Raw genomic sequence first — 19,295 nt, 5'->3', positions numbered from 1 at the left:
AGGTCAGCCTAGGCTAGAGTGAGACCCTACCTTGAAAAGAAAGAAAGGAAGGAAGGAAGGAAGGAAGGAAGGAAGGAAGGAAGGAAGGAAGGAAGGAAGGAAGGAAGGAAGAAAGGAGGAAAGGAAGGAAGGAAGGAAGGAAGAAAGGGAAAAAAACAAGGTTAAAAGTGACTGAGGAAGACACTTGACATTGATTTCTGTTGTAGGCATGTGTGTACATGCCCTTGTGTTTAAATCCATACACATAAGCGCAGCTGCACACAATTAACACACACACACACACACACACACACACACCAGCTATATTTAGGGTGTGAACAGAGTTCCTATGTCAGGTCAGTTGCCACAAAGACTGCTCTGTTTATTGCTATAGTCATCTCTGGAGGCCCAATGGCTGGGGAATTCCCACAGGCACAAAGTGGAGCCTAGGGCCTCTCTGGAATGTGCTTCCATTCTGGTTCTTAGAGGGATATGTGCCCATCGTGGCCTGCTGGCCAGCTTTATTTTTGCAGAGGGTCTCTCAGAACAAAGGAAGTGTGGTTCTGAGTGTGTAAGAGGGACGTGCATACACTGCAGGTCTTGCCAGCTGCTTCAGAGGTGCATAGCGGATACCGAGCCTGCCCTCTGGCCCTTGGGTGAGCACTGGGGCCAGGAGCATGCCTTAGGGCACTTCTCTTGGCACTGATGTAAAGGCACTTCCTGTGGGACAGGCAGGGCCAAATACATGTTCACTACTGCTCTTGGTCAGATGTCTGTCCCCGGCTGTGGGTCATGTCTCAGTGGCCCAGTGGCATTTCAGAGTAACTGAGGAAACTCCCGAGAGGCTCAGCAACTTTCCCCATTATCTCTGGACTCCACATTGTCAGAACTGTCACCCTTGGGACAACTTGCAGTTCCAAGTCAGGGAAGGACTAGAATCCCTGTGATAGCTTTCGTTTCCTACTTGACCCTCCCATTTGTTAGAACATGAAGTTAGGAAGTGCAGATGGCTCCTCTGATTCCGTACATGGCTATTCCAGACTCCTAAGTCAATGACCATGTAGAGAAGTCGATCCTGCCTAGTGCAGGTGGTTGCTTATTTCTATTCCCAGACATGTAGAAGGATTCACCACGATTGACACTGTGTTGGCTGTTGATCTCAAGGCACCACGTGTGCAGAGCAGACATGGCATTAGCCTTGAATCCTGACTGGCACTTCTGAGACTTCACTTCATGTCTTGCCTTGATGAAGACAGCATAGACCTCTAGACGTAGGGCTGGCCTGGGGAACATGAGAGGACATCCAGGACCAACATGGGGTCTCACAGTTGGAAAGGCACTGGGCAGACCTCAGTCATCGGGACAGTAACTGGACATGAACGGCTCAGTGTCTGAACCACCCTGGTCAAGGTTGGGGACTGTCTTGTTTGCAGCTCTGGGAGGTGAACATGTGACCTAAGCCACTAGAGTGAGAGTGATGTAGGATGTAGGTCTGGGGCGTGTTTGGGCTCCACTTGGGACCGAGGGCAGGGGTGTGCTGTGAGGACCTGGGGCCTTTCAGGAGGGGACCAGGAGTTCACGGGAGAAGCACTGTAGCCTAGAGGAGGGCGGTGCCCCCGCCCCCACAACTTCACTCTTGCCTTTGTCTTGGCCTGCTGGTGCCTACTGGTTCTGCCATTAAGCAGCTGGTCACGCTCCTGGGACTCAGTTCCTCTGTAACAGTGGGGCGGTTCATGAGCCTTAGTTAGCACTGAAAGGCCTAAGGGGCGTGGAGCACTCGAAACAGCGAGGGCTCCGGGCTGAGAGCTGCACAGGCGTTCACTGTGGCGCATGCCGCGAGGGTGCCCGTTCCTGCTGAATGCTGTCTTCCCACACCAGACAGGCCTTTCCAGGGTGTCACCATTCCTGTCTACCCCGTGTCAGGGGCACATCTGCTGAACGACTGAGTGAATGGACAAATGAACAGGGAAAGTCAGTGCCAAGGGCTGCAGTGGCACAGCCCCTGGTGCACAGCTCTAAGTGAGTCAGCATTGCTCCTCCATCCCTCTGCATGCAGAACCTGTGATGGGGTACCTGGGATCCCAGAACGTCCTTGAGCCCCAAACCCTAGGTTAATTTCTAATTTTATTTGATTTTTGGTGTTTCAAGGTGGGGTTTCACTCTAGCCCAGGCTGACCTGGAATTCACTATGGAGTCTCAGGTGGCCTCGAACTCTCGGCAATCCTCCTACCTCTGCCTCCTGAGTGCTGGGATTAAAGGTGTGTGCCACCACGCCAGGCTCATTTCTAATTTTAACCAAAGAATTAAATAAAAAGGACTGAGAAGGATAATTATTAAATTGTTATATTTATCAAGGAAAGTAACGAGCCAAGGAAAGGCATCTACGTGGCTAGAGATTCCACTTGAAGGGCCTGGGAAAACCATGGAAAGAAAAGAGAGGAAAGAAAGTTCAAGGAGCTCCTGCCATGTGTGGAGTTGGAGGGCATAAAGAACCCCTGTGGAGAGTAAGGGCTGGGGCGCCCTCCTGGCTGGGCCTGGGCCTGGGCCAAGCCAGCTCAGGCCCAGCCGAGGGAAAACCTCATCCATAGCTGGAAGTTCCCAAGTGGTCAGAGAGCCTGCCCTCCTCTTGAAAGGCATTTATAACCTTACAGTAGTGGGCTGTCTCCTGAGACAAGTGGTTGGTCAGGGCTAGAGGCTGTCTCAGGAAAAGGCTAGCCCTGAAACCAAGTTCTGGGGCCTGAACTTGACCAACCACAGTGTTTAAATGCTATGAAAGACCTTCCTCCCAGAGGGGTCCTGGTTGTTTGTCGAGGTCTAGGGATCTAGGCAAGAGATAAGAAGTCAGGTCATCTTTGATGTCTGGCGAGTGCAGACTTTCCTAGCTCTTTTAGTTTCAGGGGTGTAGTCACCCTAACTCAATCAAGCCCACGCATAGAAAATGCTATGGAACAGTTTAAGGGAGTGTTCGGCCTTAGGTGCTGGCTTTTCTGCTGTCTTCTGTTAGTGTGAGGTTTGTTGCATTTGGAGGGAGTGTCTTGCTGTGTGCCCCTGACTAGACTCAGACTTGAGACCCCGCTGCCTCAGCCTGCCGTCTCCCGCGTGCTGGAACTGTGGGCCTTGTTCTTGCTGCCAGTTTTACATGAGCGGAAACAGCGGTTTGGCAAGCTGAATCCAGGCACCTTCCTAGGCCAGCAAGTGGGGAGGCAGGAATGGAGACCCAGGCTTTCTCCTGTCGGGTACATGTAATCTTCTGGTCTCACATGGTTGCCAATGGCATTTTCACTACATCTTGTTAGAGAAAAAGAGGGCAGAAGCCTCAGGTAGCTAGTGACAAGGAGAAGTACTTGTCCAGGCAGGAAGCCACAACCCCTCTTTCTACTCTTTCTTCTCTTTCTGACCTCTCTGTCATTCCATCTCTCCTCAAGCAAAGCCATCAGATCTACCCCTGGGTGTGTGATTTCCGGAAGGGAACACTCATGCCTGTGTTAACAGCTCTGAAGGAGCCATTGGTTCTGTCAGCTGACACCATCACACCTGCCTGCTTCTCTGATGTCCATATCACACACCTTCCCCTCCTGTTAGGACGAGAGCTGGTCTGTCAGCAGAACACTGCTCTGTGTGGTGCTGTGCCATGACCGTCCCCTCCACCCCTTGTTCTCTTCCTGCTGAGGAGGATGGATTTGAACCCTTTGTCCAGACGGAAGGACTCAAGGGCTTGCCCCTCCTTAAAACTCTGGCTCGTTCTTCACATTTATTTTATGATTTCCTCCACCAGAAGTGCCTCTCTACTGCTGAAACTGTCTTCCCTTTCAACGGGTTCTCACATAGGAAAAAGCTATTTCGTGGAAGGCATTCTGTTGCACCGTGTATGCTAATCTGGATAGCAGCACAGATAGGATGCACGTCTGTGAGTAGTGGTCTTAGGCAAGTGCTATGAAGGAGCTTGAGCCTCTCATTTGGTCCTGGACTGAGCTAGGTTCCCTGGAGAGCCATTCTCAGCTGCCCTCCTGAGCCAGCACCTGCGGGGGGGCTGAAGCAGACAGCTGGGGATCTGTCCCTGGTCAGTACTGCGCCTGCTCCGAGTTCCTTGCTTCACAGTGTTTGAATGGCAGCATGTGGGATGAGGGATACTTGGTTCTGTCATGAGGCTTAGAAGACAGATGAAGAATAAGATATGATTATTTTTGGATAGATATAATGATCGAATTTGGGCTTGATGAATCCGTTGCTGGCTGGTGCAGAGAGAACTTGGGTGCCCGAGGGAGGAGGAAGAAAATTGTCATGTCATTCTCTGTTCTTGCCTCTAATCAACATCCATACTGCAGTTTGCATGGCTCCCTCCTTAGATTACAAAATATTATCTTAATTCAATCACAGAGCTCTCTCAAGGGTGTAGTCTATTTATCATTCGATCACAAATTAAAACCCACATACATATGTTCAGAAATATTATGAAAAGGCTGTCACTTCTAGTCAGAAAAAGGAAAGTTTATGACTTGGGCTGATTGCTCTAATGAGGAAGAAACAGGAGCGCTATAGGAACTGGGGCTGGCTAGGGAGGAGCAGGGACTTCATGAGAGAGGACGCAGCAGCATGGGCCAGCTCTCCACAGTACCTGGGTGCTGAGCGTTGAAGTCATGTGACGCGATGTGACATTCTCCAGGCTGCAGCACAGTGGAAGGAAATTAACTCCTACTGGCTTTAACGAGGACCTAGTCAGACATGCGTGATAGGTGAGCCAAGAAGTTCCTGCTGCCTGTCCACGCAGCACCATGTGCCCATGGACCCTCTCCTCTTCCTGAAGCTGATCTGGCCCTCAGTGTCCACTGAAGAGGAATGTCCAGTCTGGGTGTGTTCTGTTTCTCCGGGAACAGCCTTCCAGTTTGGGCTCAGGAGTGGATGGCATGGAGCTACCTCCCACTTTCCAGGATCCTCAGTCCCAAAGTTGCTTGTGTGGTTCCCAACATATTTACTATTGCTTTTCAAGAAATGCAAGCAACCTGAAATATATCATGAAGCCATAGCTTTGTTGGAAATGTTCTATCTTTCAATTATGTCAAGAACATAAAAGAACAAATGATGAATTTCAAGTTCTGAGATGCCTTTGCGAAGGGGCCTCGCCCTCGGTACCTTATAGCCTTAGTGCCCATGGTAACGCAGGGTAACGAGGTGGCCCTGGCAGTTTTGGGGTGAAGACTGCTGCATTTGGGGCTGAAGCATCCTCATGCTCGCCTACTGAGTCCCGGAAGTACAGATGCTCCCTTGGGGTCCAATCCAGGGCTACTACTTTGGGCAGCAGTACCACCTGGGGTACCAGAAGACTTGTGTACTTTAGCTAGAAAGTGGTAACTGTGAGTTTATCAAAATGGAATGACAGAATTCAAGTCCATAGTTATTGAAAACAAGTCGACAAATGTAATTCTATTCTTTATTTTCCTCTTCTAGGTTCCATGAATGAAAAGTTACCCCAAAGGGAAGGCACAGGAAAAGCAGGTAACTATCTGGGAATAAATTTGTGTGATGCATGTAATGTCTAATTTGAGTTGTGTTTTGATATAACTTCTCATGTTGCAATTGTAATACATTTGGTATTGCTAAAGAAACAACTAGATCTTTACTCATTCAGCAAACCCAAGTCTAGCCCTTCCTGTTGCCAGTCAATGGTGAGTGCTAGGCATGGCACAGGTTCTGAAAGGAGCCCGAGTCCATTCAGGGGCCCTTGCCTATGGCTTCTGTGAGGATTTCTGTAGGTGAGTCAACACTGTACGTGCATTGGATCCCATTGTAGGTGTTTTCAGGCCCCAGGCATATTGTATTTTTGTCATTATTTGGAAAGCAAATTTTAAAAGAAATTGCTCAGGATTATTTTTTAAATTTCATATACTTATTTGCAAGGAGAGAAAGAGAAAGAGGAGGGAGAGAATGTGTGTGCCAAGACTCTTGGCTCTGCAAACAAACTCCAGAAGCATGAGCCACTTTGTGCATTTGGCTTTCTATGGGTATTGGAGAATTGAACCAAGGCTAGCAGGCTTTTGGAGCAAGAATCTTTAACCAATGATCAATTTCTTCAGCCCAGAATTAAAGATTTTTAAAACTTTTTGGACTCCAAAGCTTAATGAGGAGTCTTCCTTTGTTTTTTAGACAGCTGGAAGTAGAGTAGGCCACAGCTAGCTCAGCCTCATGAGCAACCCTTGGCTTGTACTCTGACCCTGGAATTATGTATCAGAATTGCCTGAGCAAACTGGGCTGAACACAGTGAGGAGAGGATCTGGGAGCCCCAGGACCTAGTATCTATGCTGGCTAATTGCTGGGAGTGGGACTCTGAGCCACTGTCGCATCGTGCACCTTCACTCAAAACTTCAGAGGGAGTCTGAAGGAGGCTGAGCTGCTCAATAAAGCCAGTGACCTCCTGAAATGTGTCCTTTGGGAAACCGAGCTTCATCCTCTCCTGGTCCAGCCTGTCTTCCTGGCAAGGCCCTTATTAGCCTGACCTTCCCTCACACCTCAACCCTCCGTGCATACTTCTCCCACAGTGGTCCTCTCTGAGACTCCCCAGCCAAGTGGTTGGAAGGAGATGAGAATGGTGGGAGGGTGATCAGGCTGTGGCTTCCTTGTGGCAGCCTCTTTTATAGAAACACATACATTAAAGACAGGCTTTAGCTGTTCATGCAACCCCATAGATCTGTCTTCTTACTCAGTGTCTGGATTTACACTGTTGTGGACTTCTTCCCAGGCCTGATCATGGTTTTTCCACCATTTCCTCACCTGCCCTATGGCAGACACTGGTCTGGTGTGTTACAGTGTTGTCCAAGTTTCTCATGTGGGTGGTGGGCTATGGTTTGTAGAGCCCAGCAGTGTATGGTAGTAACAGCCCACTATGTTCAACATTCCAACCTGCTTCTGCTCTGTACTGGGTTGTCGTGGGGCGGGTCTGCGGGGTCTGTTTGCAAGTCCTGAGCTCCATCCTGTATGCACACTTACTTAGCTTACTCTCATGATTGTAGTCTCCTTGCAAATCTTTTCCGTTCTGAATTCAGATGATGCCGTAGCCCCGGCGTTGGAGACTCAGCCCCAAGGAGATGAAGAAGGTGAGGAAGTGAAGAAGGGGGTGGCATGGGGCAAGTCGGGGGGTGTCAAGGGCTGGAAGGTGGGATCAAGTTCCTGTGGGTAGGATGCCACTCACAATCCAAACACACAAAGAAAGATGCAGTCTGATCTCCCTTAGGTATGAATCTAGAAAAACCCAAACTCCAACACAAGCGTAGAAAGGTAGCTAGCTACCAGGGAGGGTGGGGGAGGAGGGAGAAAAAAATCCCAAATGACACTATGTAGGGTGAGAGCACTCACAAAGGATGGTGAGTGTGTAAGGGTGATAATCATGGTGTACTGTGGGCTCGAGAGATGACTCTGGGTAAAGCGCTTACCATGCATGTATGAGGACCTGAGTTCAGGTTCCCAGTACCCCTGTAAAGGCCAGTTGTGGTAACATATGCAGGTAATCCCAGCACTGGAGAGGTGGCGACAAGAGGATCCCTGAGGCTTACTGACGAGCTAGTCTAGCTGAAGCTGTGAGAGCTCAGGTTCAGCGATAGACCTTGCTGCAAAAAACGAGGTGGAGAGTGATCAAGGGAGATGGACAGCATTGATGCTGACTTCTGGCTTTCATGTAATGAGCACATATGTGTATGCATCCCCACACACATGAACATGCATACATACATCACACACACATGCAAAATAATAGCCAAGCATTCCTCAGAGGAGACTTTGGCACATACGTGTACCAGCATGGCGTAAGTGATATGTTGGGCAGGGGAGCTTGCTGACTGCAGAAGTCATCTTCCCGTGTATCTCAGAACATGTTTGCACATCTTAGTTGTCGACAATAAAACAAGTAAAACCAGAATAGCTTGTGTTTGGCCTTTTGTAACTTCATGGGATTCTGCAGCTTTCCCACGTTATCCTGGGCTTTCCCATAACAGAACACTGCAACATTCATCTAATTAATGAAAATGGATGAGTTCAAATTTCACAATTTAGATGAGAAGAAAGTTTATTTTGAAAATGTGCAATAACACCCATTTCATTATTGGTGGTTTGCTTTTTTATGGTGGCCATGACTTGAATGGTACTCCTAGCTTTACCTTTAACACATTTTCTAAGACATTGGCTGTGTTCTCAGGTGAAATAGGATCAGAATTTGAGGGAAAGTACAAGGCATGCTTATGATAAGTAATAAAAGGCTGAAACACAGAGCTCCATCATGCATCCAAGTGATTGCCACAGTGATGAATGCCCACCAGGCCAGTGCAACACTGGACTCCGCCATGTTAGCTCTCAGGGTTGGCAGGACCATGCCCACATGGAGAATGCAGAGCTGCCCTTCCCAGGTCCCCTGGATGGCAATGGACGAGGGTTCAAAGCTGAGCAATTTACAATCTGTTCTGGAGCTAGAACAGTGGTCCCATTTGTATAGTCCGTTGAACTTGATAAACAAGATTATTATAATGGTGCTTCCCTGAACAGTCTTATGCAAGAATTATATTCCAGATGTTTTATTTTTCTTTTGAATCTTTTAATTGTGTGAAAAGCTGCCTACTGTATGGATAGCTGAATGTGCACTGGGCTAGCTCCTACCTTCCTTTCTCCCTTCTCCCTCTCTTTCATCCTTCCATTTTTAATTTAATTTAACTTAATAAGTTTTTGTGGTGCTGGGGATCAAACTTAGGTCCTCCTGTTTCCTACACAAGTGCCCCATCACTGGCCTACACTCACAGACCTCACTGCTTATACTTTTGGATTAAGAAAATATATTTGAAAAATCATTTTAAGAAATGCATTGTTATATCTTTTGGTCATGTGCATTCAATCATTTTAGCTATTTCTTTTAAATTAGTGCAGTGTGCATTTGTTTATTACTTGAGTTGGGGAAGGCTTTCAGGGTATATACTGAAATCTTTGCTGGGGGAACTTCATGCTTCCTGGTGAATTAAAATTATCAACTACCCTTTGGTCCCATTTAGATATTGCATCACGTTACCCAACCCTCTGGACTGAGCAAGTGAAAAGTCGGCAGAACAAGACCAATAAAAATTCAGGTAAACGGGGTCCCAGCACCACTCTGTAAGGGGGATTAAAGTCAGTTTCATGTTGCTGTCTCCTTTGCATTTCAAGCTATGAGAGAAATTCTATAACTTGGCCACCAGAATATATAAGATTTGTCCACTTTTCTTAAATGTTCTAAATTCTTTGGAGGCTCTCTCTGTAGATGCTCAGGACTGTGATTTCAGATACAGAGTGGATCTGTCTGCAAGTGCATGCTTCCCTTAATGTGGGTTCAGTAGTGTCAAACACTGGGCCAACTTAGTTCACAATCCTCCAGATGGCATGGCTTGCATTTGCTGCAAAGCAGTGTCTGTCAGCACATCCGACCTTTAAAATGAATGATTGTGACATTTTGCAGGCATATATCTCTGGTCTCTGCTCTGTGATGTTGGTGTCAGAGGGGACATCTCCTCCTGCAGGCGTTATGGGTACTTCAGTGGATGTGTGTGTGTTTCCCATGACCTTTATAAAGGCAGAACCCAAATCTCTCCCTGAAGAAAAGGTTTCCTAGGTGTAGTAGTTGACCCTAATGAAGGTTGTAGTTGAGACTAACAAAGTTTGGCATTGGTGACCACACACACACACACACACACACACACACACACGGAAGGCTGGGTTTGTTGTGGATCATCCCAAAGCCCCAGGCAGATCCATGCTTGTTGCTTACAGCACAGGTGTGTGACAAGTGACGGGGATAGTGTAATAGAAGGGTTACCTGGAATGGCCCAGTATGTTCCTGTGGTGTGACTACCTCTTGTGCTCTCCTTCATGACTTCCTCTTCTTCCACCCCTAGTTGTGAACTTTGAGCCTCTCCTTGCCCTTGATGGTCACTGTCCCCCTGAACTTTTGTTTGTTTGCTTGTTTGTTTGAGGTAGAGTATCGCTCTAGCACAGGCTGACCTCAAATTCCTTATGTAGTCTCAGGATGGCCTCAAATGCATAGCGATCCTCCTACATCTGCCTCCCAAGTGCTAGGATTAAAGGTGTGCGCCGCCACGCACAGCCCCCGAACTTTTCAACTGACCCGAGAAAGGGAAGAAGGTAAAAGCTTTATTGCCAGATAGATGTGTGCAAATGGCAGGAAATTGAAAACATATTTATAGATTTTTAATTCTTTTCTCAGAAATGATTGTGATGGACAAGTTCCACACTGTATAAAAATATTCATCTCTATGCTTCTCTGATGACCTCAGAAACTGAGTTTTATTCAATTTTGTGACCATCCTTCCAAGAGTTATCTGACCCAATTCTCTAGATAACATTTCAGTGTATGGTAAAGTGATGGAAACCACACATGCTTCAGATTTACTGGTGAGTCTTGACAGTTGGTGGAAGAAGCCATGTGGTGGTGCCTAAGGTTCATTTAGGAGAGAGATCTAGAGCTGGCATAAACACTATGAGTGGAAGTGGATATCTTGGCACATTGTCAGTAGGAAGGGTCTCAAGTTTGGGGATCTCAAGCACCCCGTAAGCTTAGAAAATAAGTGCTTCATCTCAGCACCATTGCCAATGTCTGAGCTGCTAAGTGGGCTGCCAGCCACAATTAACCCTCAACAGCTGAAGCTTTTGGTGTGTAAAGTATGGAAAATAATGCCTGAGGAAATACTTTGTATAGCTTACTCTGTTAGAACCTGATTGAAATCTGCATACATGAATAGAATTCAAAATGATGACATTATGGTGATTTATGGATGGAGGCATGAAGATTTATGGATGGGGGCATGAAATTATTCAGTTTTGTTTGTATTTAGTACCTATTGCCTGGGGATATCTTCTTTTTAAGGGTCAGAAATTTCAGAACCACTTGGTATGTTAAGACATTAAAGATAAGGGCTGGAGAGATGGCTTAGCAGTTAAGCGCTTGCCTGTGAAGCCTAAGAACCCTGGTTCGAGGCTCGGTTCCCCAGGTCCCACGTTAGCCAGATGCACAAGGGGGCGCACGCGTCTGGAGTTCGTTTGCAGAGGCTGGAAGCCCTGGCGCGCCCATTCTCTCTCTGTCCCTCTATCTGTCCTTCTCTCTGTGTCTGTCGCTCTCAAATAAATAAATAAATAAAATTTTTTAAAAAAGATAGTATTTCATAACCAGTTTTAGCAATAAATTGGCAAACATTCTCAAGATGTAGTGCCACTGCTATCATTGAAATGTCGAAGTCAGAGGCATTTTATATATATTCATTTCCTGTTTGAGAAGCACTTTTACTTATAATTATCTTTGGTAGATATAGAGACATTTGTTTATAATAAGACTTAAGGGCTGAGATGTAGCTTTGGGGTCGAGTGCTTGTCTAGTGCACACGAGGTCTGGGTTTGATCCCCAGCCCAGTAAAACAACAAGTGATTCATGTGAACTTCAATATATAGAGGGGGAAAAAATCACCCATGAGTAGCTGTCCAACCTGAGAGAAACCTGTTGTCCAGGCCAGTCTTTGCATCCGCCTTGATTACTTCAAAGCTCCCAGAATCAATCATGGGAGATTTTATGTAATGACAACCTAGAGGACAAGGGGACTCCACAGCCAACCCCCAAGTCCTGCTTGGACACAGGTCGTCGGAGATGACTGACCCCTCGCCCACTATCCTACATGGAAGAAGAAGCGGGCGCCCACTTAGCAAGCGTGTGGGCTGGGAGGGTTGAGGTTCCCTATTTCCAGTGCCCCGCTGCCCTAGGGTTCTGAGGACAGGTCTGTGTGCATCTTGCTACAGGTGGTTTCACTTCCAGTGGAAATGATGAACTTATGGGGTCTGATGAAACTGGGGCTAGTGGTCAGAGACAGAATCTTTTTAAGAGGAAGCCAGACTAGATTCAGGTTCACCAAGACCTTACCAGGCTCCTGACTCTTGGGCAGCACCCCTGACCAGACCTGAGTCCATCGGGGAAGGGGGATTGGCTGGCCCTCAGCGACTCTGGCTGGCTTTGCAGGAGGAGGGTACCTTGCTGAGCTCACTTCTGTAGGGAGACGTAAGTCTTGGCATCCATTCTTCTCACTCTTCGTGAGCCAGGCCGTTCGACCCAGACTGCAGGGCCTTGGAGCATGACAGAGCAGTGTGGCAGCCACAGAGCCAGCCATGTAGATGGTCCCTGATCTGGATCTCAGAGAGCTGGATGTTGTTGTGCCAGCGCTCCAGCCAGCGAACACCGAGCAGATTGCAGTCTCCACGTCGGGTGTCTCATCCAAACAGGGCGTCAGGAGGGATTCCGTGCTGGGTGAGGTGACAGGTTACCCTTAGCTGCTTAGAGTTCCATTTCCTTGTTAAGTCCTTCTGCTCTTCCTACCCCCACATGGACACTCAAGTGTTCCACAGGACACCGCCAGACCAGGAGGGGGTCAGCCAGCCCAGTGTCAGAATGGAGCTTGTGGGTCACAGCGTCCAGGGGCTCCGGTCTGTTAGCTCTGACACATGGGAGGTGCCCAAGCCAACCTCCTGATGCTCTTACCATTGCTGTTTAAGGTGGAATTCTGGGGTGACTTGGCCATTGGAAGAAAGCTGTCATATGCCCTCATAGCCAGAACCTCCACAAGACTATAGCACATCTGTGGTGTACACAATGCTCACTGTCTCCCACTCCTTACCCCGGGACAGGTTCAGAGTGGTCTGTGTGCCTGTGGGGTCACCTCCCCAGCCCATGCCACTCCTGGGTCAGGCTGTGAGGCTCAGCTGCCAACACTGGCCTCACCTGCAGCCCCCGCAGGGCTCCTGGGCAGCAGCCCTTCTTGCAGTGGCTGCTGACTTTCCTCCTCCTCTCAGCCCAGGGTGGCCTGGCAGGGAGTGGGAATCTGGGCCCTGGATGTGTTACTGCCTGGTTTCTTTTAAATCCAGAGCTGGCGGTGGACGGTCTGCTTTTTTCTCTTCCTCCTGGCTGGCTGTTCCAAGGGCACCAGGACCTCTGCAGGCCTCCGGGGGAGAATGCGCCCTGCCCTGGGCCTTGCCCGTCTTGCTGCAGACCACTGGAACCAAGCCTCCTTCTGGCCTCCCTCGGGCTTCACCAGCCTTTTATTACGTTATCTTTCTAGATTTTGCTCATAAGCTGGAGAAAATATAGAGGCCCGGGTTGTGTCAGCTGTGAACTCCCCATTCCACTGGAGAGAAGACTGCCTCCCTTACTCAGCCCTTAAACACTACTCTGGCTCTTGTCCAGAAAGCTACCCTTAATGGTCAACAGGTCCTGTGGTTTTATGGGACCCCCCTCAGTGGAAATATTTCCTGCCTTATTCAGAGTTGATAACTTTTGTTTTATTGCACCTATTAAAATTAATGCCAAAAGATAATTATCTTTTAATTCTGCTTTAAATCATGCTAAATTGCATTCCCTAGGGGGAAATAAGACAAATTATATTTTCTTTTATGATTTCTAAGTTTTTCCTTTTCATTCTGTTTTTAAATAGAACATCATAAAGCCATCATAATACCAATTAGACTCTTAAGTTATAAAGCTTTGGTCATTCTAAGAGATTAGAATCCATAAATGAAATAGTCCCTCTTAATTGTATAGACTGTAAAATGTATGATTTAATAGCCTTCGTTGTCCTACCTAGCAGTGCACATGACCAAGTTGATTTAATCTTCCTGACTGTCCAGGGTTAACGCAAGCATCTTAACTTCTCAGCTTTCAGTGTTCTATCACACAGTGGTAAAATAGTCAGAAACACACTTCAAGTTAAGAAAGCTCACAACAGCAACCCAAGCAAGGTGATCGCGTCAGCGCTGCTTGAGGACGCGCTGCACATCTCGATGAGGAGGATGCCTGATAGTTCTCTGAGCAGAAATGGGACTCACCACTGGGCCAGGGAGAGTGACAGGGGACCCTCTAGAACCAGAACCACTTTACAGGAAGCATGTGGCGCTTGCAGCGCGCTGGGCGCAGGCTTTGTGTTTATGTCTTCTGTCTCAGCCTTCAGATAGTGCTGCGATCCTGGAGCTGCTTGGCTCAAGGGCAGGCTGATTTTTTTGGAGTCCTAAGTAGATGCGATGGTTAACTTCTGCTGTCAAGTTGATCGGATCTGGAATCAATGAGAGCACACGCTGCTTGAGCATTTCTAGGGAGGAAGCACTGAGATGAAGTCGTTCTCCAGAGGGGGCAGCCCTTCTAGCAGCAGCCTATATGTAAGAAAGTTCCAGAAAGGACTGGCCATTCTTTGCAGGACTGTCCTTGCTCCATGCTAGGGAGTGCATCTACCCTATTGCTGCCATTCTCCCATGACAAGGAACCCAACTTCCTCAGTCTTCCAATGTAAACTGAAGACCATTGGTTCTCCAGGGATCCTCCAAGCCTTCGCTGCCAGATTGGGACTGCTGAGGCACCCAGCCTCATGGACAGGGCAGCTCACAGAGGCTCAGATCATGTTCTGTGAACAGCTGAACAGAAGATCCTGGGCCGCAGTGATGGGTCTTGCCTGTGGGAACTGGGTGAGAGGCAGCACCTCCGTGACAGGCCAGCCACGGTCTACTTTTCCTCATCTAACTTGAATACGCCATACTGACCACAGATGGAGATAGCTGAGTGGCAAGTTCTGCTATGGCAAAGGTACCAGAAAGTAGTCTTTTCTGCACAGAGGGAGTTCAGTGCACAGAGCAGACTGTGGCTTGTATGTGCTCCTCCCCCCAGCAACTGTCAGGTTGGCCAGAGTCTTTCCCCTAATAACTGCTGTTGCTTAGTGCCCCCTTGACTGCAGAGGTGGGACTCCCAGCGCTGATCTACCTCTCACTTGGTTAAGCATGCGATTGGTGCGCTGGTTGTGATGAGGTTGTCCATACAGGTCAGTCCCAGGGTTCAGTCCTGCTGGGTCATCCATGTCCCGTTGGCACATAGAAAGTGAACTGACTTTCAGGTGTGTCTTAGCCCAGTGGTCAGCTTGGCAGACAGTGAGGCCTAAGACCTTTTGTGAGGATTCTGTGTGTACATACCTGTAATCCCAGCACTGGGGAGGTGGGGATAAGAGGATCCCCATTCCTGCCTAGTCTAGCTGACTGTGTGAGTTCTGGATTCAGTGAGAGACCTTGTTTCATAAAAATATGAAGGAGAAGTGATAGAAGACCTCAGTGTTTTCCTCTGGCCTCTACATTCATGGGCCATGCACACATACATACATTGCACATGCACACATGTACACCCACACACATATAAACACACACAGACAAGTGCATCACACACACCAAAACCAGTAAAACCTGCATGTCCCCTCCTCCTCTGTGAAGTCGACCTGACCCTTGAGAATAGAATTTGGGCTCATCCTGCTGGCAGCCTGTCATCTTTCCATTTCGTCTGGACGGCTCTCTCTGAGCTCATGAAGCTAAGCAAACAGCAAGTGTGAGCGGAAGAAATGGCAGGCGGCGTTACTTCGTAATGTGAATCCTGCGTGGGACATACGTACACACACTCAAAAATGATTCCTGCTCATCCAAAACGCCTTCAACCTGGCATCTGGTTTTTATCTGACAATACTGCCTGTAAACAAGTACAAGATGTGGCTCATGACCTTTGTTTAGCTAAGTTGTTGTTAGGGAAAAATTCCTTGAACTTTCTTCAAAAGCAAATTTCAATATTGTGTATTAGTCTGATTTGGCTCCCATAATGAGATTCCATAAAGTCTGCAGCTTAAGCAATGGGGATGCCCTGCTTCACAGATGTGGAGGGTAAAGTCCAGGGCAAAGGAGCTGGCAGGGCTGGATTCTCTGGAGGCCCTCTCGTTGGATTCCAGAGGGTCCTCCTCTGCGCATGCCTCTGTGCACTCACTTCTGAGCACTCCTGTTGCCTTTTCCTCTTCCTGTCCAGTCAAGTCTCCACCTGTTATGATGATCTCATTTAATTATTTGTGTGTGTGTACATGTATGTATGTGTGTTTGTGTAGGGGAGCACAATGTGTGAGCAAGTGCATGGCCAGAGGTATATGTCAGGTATTTTCCACAGTTGCTCTCCAGTGTATTTTTTGAGACAGAGTCACTTACTAAACGCTGGCTCACTGATGAGGGTGGCCCACCATATCCTCCTGTTTCTGCCTGTTCATGGCTGAGATTCAGGTGATTGCCCTGATGTCAGAATTCTACATGGGTGCTGAGGGTCCAAACTCTGATCCTCACGCTCATGTGCCAAGTGCTTTTCCCACTGAGCATCTCTCTAGCTCTGTTTAATTCTTGACCACTGCTTAACAGCCCCTGTTTCAAGCTCCATCATGCCCCTAGCCCCATATGTAAGGCTGATGGACTTCAGGGAGCATGTTTAGGTCCATAGCAAACAGACTAAAATGACATCTGTCAGTGAGGCATGGGCTGGAGCAGTGAGAACCAGTGGGGAGGTGTTACTGACTCTTGAAAGCCCATCCCTTCCTCCTGAACACACCTGACTGAGATTCCCAGGTCTTCTGAACTATCCCCTTTGTGAGGGACACTCATCACAGTCATTGGGGTAATTCCATGGAATCTTTCATACAGATATTCATTTTGATATATCAAATGTTGGCTGAAGCTAGAATAAGAATTTCTCTCAACTTAAGCTTTGGTTTCTACAGCCAAGGTATTTTGTATAAAAGATCTTTCTCATCAGTCACTCTTATTGGCTACTTTTATGAAAATCAGCCAAGCATATTCAGTTAATGAATAAAATCCATGTGTTTTAGGAAAGCACAGCAATGTGTCTATCACCTCTGCCAGTAGGGCGCTTCTTTTCCAAGGTCTCCTGTGCCCTCAGGCACATCCTCCTGTGTTGAGAAACAGTTGTGTGTGGTGTGGGTTCCAGCATGGTCCTTCCTCACCCAGCCCACACACACATACAGGCAATGAAGTGCTTCGGATTTTCCTTGTAGTAGCAATATGCTTTCACTTTCTACATTTGTGGATTTGCTGTGCTTTGTAAACTGGAATTTTTAGCTAAGCTGGAAAGCATCAGAGAGCTCTCCAGCTTCATTATTAACATTTCATCAGCTCTAACACGGACTTGGGAGTTAGTTCTTGCAACATGTGTTCTGTGTGGCATGTCCACCAATACTGCAAGAGGCGCACTGCTCTGAGACGCATTGTGGGCAGATGTAGGAAAGCCAGAATTCAACTTGAGCATCAGTTCTCTAAGATGACAGCTAGAAGCCACTTTTTCTTTTGTTTGGAAACTTTGGAAATAATTTGACTTATTTTCTGTTTTGGTATGACTATAGTTTAAGAAACAAAAAGATACTTTATTTTAAAAGTCATTTTTTAGAGCTAAAACTAAAAATAAAATAGAATACTTCTTTTAAAAATCTTTGCTTTGTTGGAAATGAGATTTTAGTAGCTCAAGTTTTTCAATTTCAAGTATTTTTTTAATTACGATATTTTTTAATGAATGTTAACATATTTTATCTAAAATTATAGCTTTGATTTTTAAAATAGCAATGTGCTCTCACCAACTACACATGAAGTAAGATTATGGATTAAAGCAGAAGTTAATTAACAAACTATTTATGTAAAGATGTCTTAGCAGTTAAGACATTTGCCTGCAAAGCCCAAGGACCCAGGTTTGATTCCCCAGGACCCATGTAAGCCAGATACACAGGTGGTGCATGCATCTGGAGTTTGTTTGCAGTGGCTGCCGGCCCTGGTGCGTCCATTCTCTTTCTCAATCTCTTTCTACCTATTTCTCTCTCAAATAAATAAAAAATTAAAAAGTTAAAAAAATAAACAACTTATGATAGTTACCTGTGTACCATGTCTTTCTTTACTATTTAAAAATTTGTGTCTATTTCCCATGTTTTGTTTTGTTTTTTTTTTTTGTATTTATAAACCCATGCTGACTACCCAGTAGATAGCAAAAAACAAAACAAAACAACAAAAAAAACCCCGTTGGTTTCCTGCAGCATCTTGTGGAAATTTTTAGTCACTTTTAGGTATGACAGTGTCAAGATTTAAGGCATGAGGACATACCGAGAAGGAAGTAAACATTGGGCTGGTGTCCTGGTTGGCCCAAGAACAGTGCCGAGGGCCAATGGCAGCCCTGCTTTAGAGCTAGTGACCAGACAGGGCTGACGCTTGGACTTACCTGCTGTCATCATCTCTGTGCAGAATGATGTTATTTACCCTATATAATTTATCTTGTAGGTAACTTTAACTTCTACAGCATTGTACAATCAGCAGTATTAGCACAAACCTCCTTACCACTGGCCCACTGCAGGTCCCAGAGCTGATGGGGTACCTTGGTGGGAGGCGTGATCCTGGTGATCAGTCTCTGCTTGGGGTGTTGTTACTCAGTAGCTGTGTGGTACCCCATGGTGTTCTCTCAGTGCTGTACCCTGCGCTCTTAGCAATGTGTAGCAGCGATCTGCACCATGCCAGCATCATGTAGCTGGGCTTCTCTGCCCAGCAGCCTCATGTACTCACCAGGCACCTCTGATTTATCTGCTGCCCTCGCAGTTTCTACTTTTCCAGAATGAAGTCATTTGACCTACAGTACGTAAGTGCTTCACCATGCACACCTGTATTTCACCAAAGCTTTTCCCTGCCCGATGCCTTGCTTCTGAGAAGTGCAGAATAATACTCTGCTCTGTGTATGAGCCATGGTTTATCTGTTTACCTTCTGGAAGCTGTATTGGCTACTTCCTATTAGGGGCAGTGATAAATGAGCCAAATGTTTATATTTACATGCAAGTTCATGTACATTCAAGTATTGCCTTACTCGGCCTCATATGGAAGCACAGGATGGCTGGGTCACAAGGTAAGACTGTGCTTAGTTTTGGAAGAAATTTCTAGCCTGTGTCTTCAAGTGGCTATGCTATTCTGCTTTTCCACTCGCTCTGAATGAGAGTGCTTCTGTTACTCCACATTTTGACTAGCACTTGGTGCTGTCTACTTTGGATTTGAGCCATTCTGAGAAGGGTGTATTGGTTCCTCCTGCTTGTCTCACTGCAATCCCTTCTGAGCATATATTCCTGAGTATCTTTCTGTGGCATCTGGTCTCTCCTTTCGTGAGGTGTCTGTTTAGATGTTTTGGCCAAATTTCTACTTGGGTTGCTTGTTTTCTTGTTGAGTGTTAAGTGTTTGTTAAAAGTCAGACCCGTTTTGTAAATATTTTCTTTGTGTGTGTGTGGCCTGTCCTTTCATCTACCTCACGATGCCTTTCTCAGAACAGACTTTTTGTTTTATGGAAGTCAGCTTATCAGTTTTCTTATGTCCTGTGCCTGGCTTTCCTGTTGTGTGTGAGAGTGAGCCTGTCCCTCCAGTGAGCCACTGACCAGGATGACTCATGACCC

At 46.9% G+C, this 19,295-nt stretch overlaps 1 protein-coding gene across 2 annotated transcripts in view; it reads left to right on the top strand.

Annotated features, from left to right (window-relative positions):
- Smoc2 (SPARC related modular calcium binding 2) overlaps nucleotides 1-19,295 on the top strand; it is a 137,122-nt gene that overhangs the window by 67,621 nt on the left and 50,206 nt on the right. Inside the window, exons 5-7 of one of the 2 annotated variants that reach the window (XM_004651076.2) lie at nucleotides 5,425-5,472; nucleotides 7,017-7,067; nucleotides 9,003-9,077. In XM_004651076.2, the coding sequence (XP_004651133.2) occupies nucleotides 5,425-5,472; nucleotides 7,017-7,067; nucleotides 9,003-9,077 (174 nt within the window). Of the gene's footprint in view, nucleotides 1-5,424; nucleotides 5,473-6,983; nucleotides 7,068-9,002; nucleotides 9,078-19,295 lie in introns of both variants that reach the window. The other variant, XM_004651075.2, reaches the window with a different exon arrangement.

The sequence above is a fragment of the Jaculus jaculus genome, chromosome 9 (assembly GCF_020740685.1).
Source record: "Jaculus jaculus isolate mJacJac1 chromosome 9, mJacJac1.mat.Y.cur, whole genome shotgun sequence".
NCBI lineage: Eukaryota > Metazoa > Chordata > Mammalia > Rodentia > Dipodidae > Jaculus > Jaculus jaculus.
Note: the sequence above shows the minus strand (reverse complement) of the source record. Positions and strands in the feature narration are given on the sequence as shown.